This window comes from Podarcis gaigeae, assembly GCF_964106915.1.
Source record: "Podarcis gaigeae genome assembly, chromosome: 14".
NCBI classification, from domain to species: Eukaryota; Metazoa; Chordata; class Lepidosauria; order Squamata; family Lacertidae; genus Podarcis; species Podarcis gaigeae.
In genome coordinates, this window is record NC_139690.1 from 37,559,070 (window position 1) to 37,568,796 (window position 9,727).

General features: G+C 44.1%; 1 protein-coding gene across 5 annotated transcripts; it reads left to right on the forward strand.

Moving 5' to 3' along the window:
- On the forward strand, positions 1-9,537 carry RNPS1 (RNA binding protein with serine rich domain 1). 5 transcript variants are annotated; one of them, XM_083711164.1, is made up of 8 exons: positions 1-111; positions 3,728-3,922; positions 4,203-4,358; positions 5,206-5,397; positions 5,929-6,031; positions 6,563-6,716; positions 7,666-7,807; positions 8,582-9,537. In XM_083711164.1, exons 2-8 carry the CDS (start codon positions 3,852-3,854, stop codon positions 8,685-8,687), a joined length of 924 nt encoding a protein of 307 aa, XP_083567290.1. In that variant the 5' UTR covers positions 1-111; positions 3,728-3,851; the 3' UTR covers positions 8,688-9,537. The 5 variants fall into 5 exon arrangements, with proteins under 5 accessions (XP_083567290.1, XP_083567293.1, XP_083567294.1 ...); XM_083711165.1 differs by having other exon boundaries at positions 11-111; positions 5,242-5,397; XM_083711166.1 differs by lacking the exon at positions 1-111 and adding an exon at positions 123-201 and having other exon boundaries at positions 5,242-5,397.
- Positions 9,538-9,727: the final 190 nt, after the last annotated feature.

Sequence of the window (9,727 nt, forward strand, 5' to 3'; positions counted from 1 at the left end):
GGTGACGCTATCAGCGCGCGTCGCCTAGCGGCTCTTTGCCGCTGTGTGGAAGGCGGCAATCAGTACGTCACCGTGAGCGCGACGAGGGAGCGACGGTCGGGCTCTGAGGATGTAAGTAGAGGGGAGAGACGGTAATCCGCCGCCATCTGCCCCGGTCCGGTTGCAGTTAGTCGTGACTGCGCCCGAGTGTGGCAAGAAAAGGTTCCCGGACGCTGGGGGTGGGTCTGTGAGGGAGGTCGGCCCCGCGGATGAGCTCGAGGAGCGGGGAGGCCTTGGCTGGAGGGGAGAGTTTGGGAGCCCTTAGAGGCGCTGAGTGGGGTCGGTTGACTGAAGCGGCAGAGCCGATTTGCTCCGCCCCTTCCCGTTTCCCTCTTTCTCCGCGTCGGGCGAGGAAAACTCGCCTCGCCAGCTGGGCCCAGTTGAGGAGGGGGTTCGTTTCTCTTCCCACTCCGCTCTTCTCCCTTGAGGGGTCTCCCGAACTTCCTGGAGCCCACTTTGAAAGTCTCCTTCAAGCCCCCTTATTTGCCTGACCAGCACTGTGCACATTCGAGTTGCGTCCTTCTATTATTATATTGATCGTGTTATCTGTTTTATGTTGGAAAAGATAACCCCTTATCCAAGGAAATATACAGGATGGAGTTTATGGTTCTTCTCTCCCTTACCCTCGTTTTAACCTCATAACAGCCCTGTGAGTTAGGCCTGTTGTGATCCCTCGGACTAGCCAAGGCCACTCAGTTGAGCTTTGTGACTGACCAGGGATTTAACCCTCTTGCTTCTGTAATGCTAAGTGTTGCACCACACTGGCCCCATTGGTTACCTCTTAAACCTTGGCTTCCAGCGTAGGGATTCTCAGATATGGCTTTATGTTGCAGCAATATGGTGCTTCTGCTAGTACGATTCTTACTTTTACATGTAACCTGTTGTCTGTTCAGCCAGCTTGCAGAGCTAGTACAGGATATAGCTTGTACCTGGGAAGCTCAAATTCAAATCTCTGGTCCCTCTTGGTCTTAGAGGGTGGTCTTGGTCTTAGAGGGTCTTCTTGGGATGGTGGTAGTGAAGAGCAGTAGTGTGGCAGGTGCTATTATAATTCACTTAAAATTTCATTATCAGTAGCAAAGAAATTGCCTTTCAATAATATCAGTGATTACTTAGACAAATATGCAAGTCCACTGATATGTTAAAAACACTAAGACTAAAAACATTCACTTGATTATGTACCAAGTGGCTTTTCACCACAGTGAAGTAAATGTACTGTATTGCCCAAACATAGTAAGGTATACAGGTAGCCATTCTGCTAGCTTTGTGAACATGCTGATAAGAGTCAGTTTGCAAAGTCAGTGATTCCCACAGAAAGACCTCTAGGCACTATTGAAGTTTGTACACAAAGTTTGTACACAAAGTTTTTGGGCAGCACTGGTAAGCCTGGGCTTGGTGTTCCTGGTTTTAAAGCACTGAGGATGTGATAATACAGCAGGCACAGTTCTCTCTTACTGAGGATTCACTGATTTCTCTTAACCACCAAGTTAATTCAAGACCTCTTTTAACCTGAACAGGTTCTTTCAAATCATTTTTGTACCACTTAGAGAGTGGGTCATGAAGTGTGGATATAGAGGAATAATATCTTTAATCCCATTTAATTTCTTTGTTGATGAAAACATCTGCTGGAGTACGTCCTACTGCTTCTTCTGAAAATGCTCCTGTCTGCTACATAACACAGGGCTACATTCAGCGTTGTCAAAGCAGAACGGCTAAGAAATCTGGGATATCCAGACACAGGTTTTCTGAATTTGAGTTCTTCCCTAGGGCAGGGAATATCATTACACACCTATGTTTCTACAATAGCTGTGAGTGACACAAAAGCAAGAGCTGCCTTCTTGAATGACTCGTGCAGAAACACTTAACCAGAGCTTCAAGTGAAAAGCTAAGCTTGTGGGAATAGTCTTCTGCTATAGCAGAAGCAGAGTGGTATAACAGTATGTGCTTTCCCTTATGTTTGAACTGCTTCAGGCACTTGCAATTTAAGTTACAGACACCAGTAGAATAATGGCCTGTTGGAACTTACTTTGGACCTTCCCAAAGGGTTATTTGCATAAGCACATTATACACAGTTTGTGTGTATAATGTGCCTGAGAGAAGTCTCAGCACATGAAAATGCATCTTTAATTTTAATCCATGCTGCCCTCTGTAAAATAATAGTTCCAAGTGTTAAGATGACAAAACATATTTGTCCTTCGTATGTCAAATGTACATCAAAGCAACCTTGCTCTCTCAGTGCCTGTTGAGTTACTTGAGCATAGCAGTGTACAGGAATTGAACTACAAGGATGAAAACCTTTGTTTTCAGAGTTTCCACCCATTTCCCATAGGTTGCCCTGATGCTGGTTCGCTAGAGAAAAATACATACACTTAATCTGAAATGTACAGTACCCTGTACTCTACCATTCTAAAATAGTCATTGTTTTTAATGTATGACTTTAAAACACCTTGGGTTCTATACTGAGGGGTAGAATTAAAGTACTTTAAATAAGCTATCGCCTTCTCAGTCCAGCCCACGGATTGTCCAGGAATTAGTGTGTTTCTACATCAGTAAAATTTGTCCTTTTATTCGCATCTCTGGGTTATTTGTGGGGCCTGGCTGGTGTTTTTACATGAGTAGAATGTGTGCTTTTATTTAAAATGCATCTCTGGGTTATTTGTGGGGCATAGGAATTAGTTCATTCCCCCCTCCAAATATAGTCCGGCCCACCACATGGTCTGAGGGACAGTGGACCGGCCCACGGCTGAAAAAGGTTGCTGACCCCTGGTGTAACCCATAAGGACTTCCTGTAGCTTATCTGGAATAGCCAGCAGCATTTCCAACTGAGGTTCTTTTATACCACAGATGGGAAATACCCTCCAAATTTTGTTGGCTTGCCAACTCCCATCACCCTGACCATTGGCTATGTTGGCTGGGGCTGATGGGAGTTGGAGTCCAAGAACATCTGGAAGACCACAGGTTTTACCACCCCGTTGTGTGATCTGAGGATAGGGTTTTGCGCTGTGCTTCTGCTCTGTTACATTTAATAGTCTCTGGGGGTGACCCTGGAGCTGAAATTGCAGACTTAACTGCAGCACTCTATATCAATACAAAATAAAGCTTAGCAGTAGTAATGAGAAACTGCATTAAGAATTTAGGAAGAGCAGTAGAAATCCCTATAAACAATTAAAATCTACTATAGTTTTCCTGGGACTTAAAATGCTTTCTTGCTACTACTGTACCACAATGTCCTGTTGAGGTACCTCGCTTTCTATTGCAGAGGTAGCCGACGTGGTGTTCTCCAGATGTTGCTGGACTATAACTCCAATCATCCATGAGAGTTGGCTTTGATGACAGGCCGATGGGAGTTCAATTCATATGGAGGGCACCATGTTGGCTACCACTGTCCTGTTGTAATGCTGCATATCTTAAGGAAAAGTACTAAGAAATTCAGGCTGAAAAACTCTTCTGTGCTTTGCTGTGTGTTCTTCCTCCTTTTGAAGGGTGATTAGAAAGAAAATTCAAATGCTCTGTGTAAACACACTCTTAAGTTGTTCAGCAGATGCTGTTTTCAAATGGGTAATAACAAGCCACACAGAAGATCGTGAACTATAATGCTTTGCATGAAGCTTGTGCCTTTTCTTGTGAAGTGGGTTTTCTTTTCCTCTGCCTATATGTTAACTGTCTCATATCCCTTTTATCTTGTCACTAGGCTGCTCTTTGGAGTTTATTGCATTCGCTTAGGGATCGTTTCTCAGAATCAAGGAGTTAGAAGTAAACTTTCAGATAAGTGAGCCCCCCCAAAAAAGTGCCGCTTTTGGACTCGGAAGGGGAAAATGGAGCTGTCAGGAATGAAAAAGAAGAGTTTGCTAGGAATCAAAGAAAATAATAAAAAGTCCAGCACTAGGTAATAATTGTCTGAATGTTCAAGGCCTCACCCCTCTTGGGGGATCTGTGCAGACTCCTAGGGATTTCCCATCAAGCATGAGGAATTAGAAATGCATCTTCCCTCCTTTTCATAATCTCCATATATTCCACACCATTGGCTTTCTTTCATGAAGCCGCTCCATAGTGTAAACACTGGGGATTTGTCTCTTAGCATCTTTGTAGCAGTGACATTTCTTGCTTTTGTCGCAACTGAAACTGCGGGGTTGGAAATTGAGTTTCTGAACCTTTGTACATTAAAGGGCTCCCTCTCCTACCAAGCGCAAGGACCGTACAGAAGAAAAGTCCAAGGACAGATCCAAAGACAAGCCAGCTACAAAGGAGTCAAGCGAAAAGGATCGTGGGCGCGACAAAACTCGCAAGAGGCGCAGCGCCTCCAGTGGTAGTAGCAGCACCAGGTAAGCAGATTCAGGAATTCTTGGGTTTCTGAAGGCCGTTTCAAGGACCAGGCCTTCCCAAGGATTCTTAATCGGCAGTTAAAAAATGATGCCGCCATGCTCAGACAGAGGAAACCTTTTAACTCTTCAGATGTTGGATACAGGGATGGAGTTGTGGCTGTCTCACCATGCCCTACTTGTGAGATTCCCAGGAATGTAGGGCAGTTAAGCTTGAGAACTTAAAATACGCCCCTTGATGTGAACCAGTAGGTCGGTTGTAAGTTGAGTGAAGCAGTAATGCTAAACACATACTTGACTTCAGGTCCTCTTCTCTGATTGAGATATTGGGGGTTTGTGTGTGGTTTCGTACAGGAGGTCTGTTTGCACCCTAATGATCTGTTTGGAGGGGAGGCCCTTCTTGGTGTTCATCTTTAGAAGATGTGTGTCCTGCATTTACAAAGGGGTGTGTGTGTGTTATGGGCACTTCAACTGTGGAACACCCTCCAAAGGGAGGTAATTTCAGAGACTGTTAAAACATTTTTCTTTGCCTGAGCATTTTAGATGGTGGCATTTTTAGTGGGTTGAATGGTTTTTCTCATTCTTCATTAAATTGGTTTTATAAGGTAATTGTAATTTGAGGTGAATTTTGTATATTGCTCTGAAATCTGTTTTTCGACAAAGGACCATTTATACAATAAGTGAAATGATTTAGAAAGATCATCACCTCTGCATTGGGAAGTGGCCAGGTTTGGGTTGGAACTGCAAAAGACAATGGTGTGTTCTTTCCAACACCTTCAAAAGTTATTGGGGGTTATCGGGAGAACACCCTTGCTGCCATTAGTCTCTTGCATGACACCTTCTCTGCCAGGTCTCGCTCCAGTTCCACATCCAGTTCTGGTTCTAGCTCCAGCACCGGCTCCAGCAGTGGCTCCAGCTCCTCCTCCGCGTCAAGCCGCTCTGGGAGTTCAAGCACATCCCGCAGTTCCAGCTCCAGCAGCTCATCAGGTTCTCCAAGCCCATCTCGACATCGGCACGACAACAGGAGGCGTTCCCGTTCAAAGTGAGTCTAGAGTACCGGAGGCTACTGGCTACTTTATTTCCATTGGCCTTGATAAGTGCTTCCTGTAAGACAAGGGTGGGGAACACTTTTCAGCTCAAAGGCCATGTTTCTTTCTTGGGGAGGGGCACATGCTAGCAGTGGGCCAGAGGCAGAAGTGGGTAAAATAGCAGATTGGCCTGTTCTTTGCCTTTTGAATCTCATCTTTGGGAACCTGTGTTTTATGAAAAGGATGCTTCTAAATTTCAAACTTGGTGGATAGTATCAAATAAAGGTCCCTCCAAGCCCTACTGAATTTAAGTTAAGCCTCAATAGTTACTCACTTTTAGCATAATTATTTCTTGCAAACTATAAATGGCCTGTAGTTGTTGCACAAGCCACTTTTTTTTTTTAGTAACAAATTTAGCAAAGAATACATAATAAGATCATTGGTGTTTTTTTGTCATGCTGCATTGATTGGAGTTAATGAAGAGCTTGAGTTGCAGATCCATACGTTTAAATTTTTGTTTGACACTTTTTGTTTATTTCCACCAGGTCTAAACCACCCAAGAGAGATGAAAAGGAACGGAAGAGAAGGAGTCCATCACCCAAACCTACCAAAGTACATGTTGGGAGACTCACCAGAAATGTGACAAAGGTAACAAATGCCTGTTGTTCACTCGTACCCAGAAAGAAGTAAAAAGGCCAAAGAGGGTAGGGAAACAAAAGTCCCCCAGAACCCATGGTCTGACTCAGTATAAGACAGCTTCCTGTAAGTCCATATTGAATATGAATGCTGGGAATGCTGTTGACCAAGGGTCCCTCCCAGTATTGATACACTAGATCTCTATGGGGAGAGTGCTGTTGTGCTCAGGCCCTGCTTGCGAGAGCCTTGACCCCTGTGAGAACAGTGTGCTGGACTAGATGGGCCACTGTCCTGGTCCAGCAGGCTCTTCTTATTCTCCTATAGATATAGCTGAGTAAAGTTCAGGTAACCTGGGAAGCAAAACTGTTGAAGCATTTCAATATGTAATTGAACGGTCTTCACTCTTTCTGTTCAAATCCAGTTAAAGGGGTGTGTGTGTTGCTGCTGCTTCCGCCGCTGCCCATTCAGTGTTTTGTTGTTATGAAGGTGGAAGGTAATGAACATTTGCCATGAGCGTTAAGGAGCTTGCTTTTCCTCTTCCAGGACCACATAATGGAAATATTTTCCACTTATGGAAAGCTCAAAATGATTGATATGCCAGTCGACAGACTCAACCCTCACCTCTCAAAGGGTTATGCATATGTAGAATTTGAGAATCCAGATGATGCTGAGAAGGCACTGAAGCACATGGATGGAGGTGGGTTTCAGAAGCTGGCTGCATTGTTAAGAGGTTTGACTCCTACATGACTGAAAAATCTGTAATTTGAGATGATCCCCCCATTAAAGCATTTCCCAAAAGTGATATAGGTTCTACCAGCTAGGAGGGCTCTTTGCAGAGCACACCTGAACAAAATAAGGTTCTAGATTCTTCCAAGTTTTACTCTTATAATAATACGAATATATCATTTTACCTGTATGACATCTTTTTAAAAAATCAACCTTGTCTGCCAGGAATATGGGCTGGTGGGACCTCTGCAACCACATCATGTTGGTTTCAGGCCCAAAGTGAGAAGGGTGGATCATCCTGATGAAAATGGCCCCCAAGGTAAACTGCATTCTCCAGAAAGGCAATGGACCTGTGGGCATGAGCAAAAACCTTGGAATAAGTTGGCAGCAATTATTCCTAAAGAAAGCAGAGGCTTGACCCAGGAAAAACTTGTCCCAGGAAAAATTCTCTTCGTCTAGCGATTTTTTCGTCTTGCGAAGCAAGCCCATTGACAGCTTAGCGGATTAGCGCTATTAGCGGTCTAGCGGCTTTTAGCGATCAGCTGAGAAGCGGCTTATCAGCGGAACAGCTGAGGAGCGGCTTAGCGCTTAGGGAAAGGGCAGAAAAAAGCGAGAAAAAAACGCGGGAACTCGCAAGATTTTTTCGTCTTGCGAAGCAACCCCATAGAGAAATTCGTTTAGCGAAGCGCCTCCAAAAACGGAAAACCCTTTCGTCTAGCGGGTTTTTCGTCTTGCGAGGCGTTCGTCTTGCGGGGCACCACTGTATTAATATCTCCCTCTAGGTTCCCTGCTCCCCCACACCATTGCCATAGTTTAACCTTCCCTAGTGAGCAAGAAGGCAGTGGCTACAGGGAGCCTTTGCGTCAATCCCTCACCCTGCTGAAACAAATCAACTTTCTGCTTCTGTGATCTTTAAATAGGGCAGATTGATGGTCAGGAGATCACTGCCACGGCTGTCCTGACTCCTCGGCCCAGGATGCCTCTCAGGCGTTTCTCCCCTCCGCGGAGGATGTTGCCGCCACCTCCCATGTGGCGTCGTTCTCCACCTCGCATGAGGAGAAGGTAGGTTGCCTTTGTGGAGTTGGGTAAGCTGGAGGGGCTTAGTTGTTCACAGCTGGTAGGAGCTCTGTCCGGGGAGGCAAACTCAAAAGAAGACACCTGCGGACTCAAATGGGTCACACCAAGGATGGGCAGTGAGTTACTTCCTGCATTACAGCTGATGGCGAACAAAGACTATCTCTGCACAAAGTATTTGAAGGATAGGCGCCCCCTTCCAGAGCATTAGCATGTTTGTTTGTATGCCACTTTTCCACAGCAGTGCTCAAAGTGACTCACAGCATACCAAACGTACATTAATAAATCCAGCAATTTTATTTTTAAAAATACATTAGGGGAAGGCAGGTGGAAGTACTTGCGCCATAATAGTTCCAGCATTCTCTCCCCTATAGACCTTCTCAAGTGCTCAGGGGGCATGTGTCTAAAATCTCACAACTCATTCTAAGTTTGAACATATGCCTTATATGTTTAAGTCGAGACTGATGGAATATTTTTATTGTTAATATAAGCTGATGATGTGTATTTGCAAAAATAAAACACTGTGATCTAGGAACTGAGAAAATATTTATTTTATTTAGTTATTATTATACAGTTGCTATATTGCTTTCTGCATTTGCAAAATGTTAGCATGCTGAACTGCCTTCACCCTTTAGGATATAATAACTACTCTTGAATGCTGTCGAATAAAAAGGGACTAGATAAGTGTGGATTACTTTCCATTACCATCCATTCTCCTAACTGAAGCTCTGCTCTCTTCCTCGCAACTATATTCCCTTTCAGGTCCAGGTCTCCCAGGCGCAGATCCCCAGTTCGCAGACGGTCACGATCCAGATCTCCAGGCCGCAGGCGTCATCGTAGCCGATCCAGTTCCAACTCTTCCCGATAAAATGTGGGACTTGGCAGCTCCTTGTATTTTTTTGTTCGTTTTGTTTTTTAAACTTAAAAGTGCATTCAGTTTAAAAATTGTACCTTTTAAAAATAAAAGAGGAATGAAAATAAAACGAAGGGAAAGCTGAGAAACTGAAACCTAGCCTAGTGTCTTGGGCCCAGCAGGGTGAACTGTGGACTTTTGTTGGACTTAAAGTCCTTTTTAAAGGGAGCTTTGGTTTGCAAGTTCTCAACAAGAAACATTGTTCTTTAGACATGATACTGTCTTCTTAAGTCCAGTGAAGTCTCGTTTTTAGGATATGTCAAAAATAAATTTATACTGTTGGAAGAAAGAAATGGCAGGTTGCAAGAAAACCCTCAAAAGCAAATTTAGATACGGACTGGTTCCTCTCTCCCCACTGCCACCCTCAGCTCTTAGGGATGTTGGCACACAGAAAAAATTTTCATGTTCCTTGCTGCTGGTGCATTTAACCAGCCTAAGAACTGGGGGACTAGGACTAGTGTTCCTTTTAAGGCACCCCTTCCTTTACTAAAATGTTTTTGGTGCATTGTTGACATGCTCTGTCCTTCCCAAGACCGATGTAAATGCTTTCGCTTTTAGAATATGTGAAACAAATAGGCAGAAAAGCTGTTTCTCTTGCCACCTTCCTCCTGGGGTGGAAGGTGATGTGTCTGAGACCAATTGGGATAACTAGTGTTCAGTTTGCAAAAGGCCAAGAGATTTGCAACCTATTGTACAGTCATTACTATAAAGTTTGATTTTTGTATACCTTTAGCATCTTGTAGTCATGTTGTTGGTACTTGTGTGGAATGGCAAGACTGAATAAACCAATAAGGTTTGGAATAAATGTGTATGGATTCTTTTGTAGTTGAGAAATGTGGTGGTTCTGTGTGCTTAAAATTTTACCATTGAATCCTGCAATGGGTATGCTGGTTTCTCAGCCCACTTTTCAATGAGACATCCAAATACACCATGTCTCCACCTGCTCAGAACAGGTAAATGTGTAGGACAAATAGTGTATACGACGAAGATAGGAT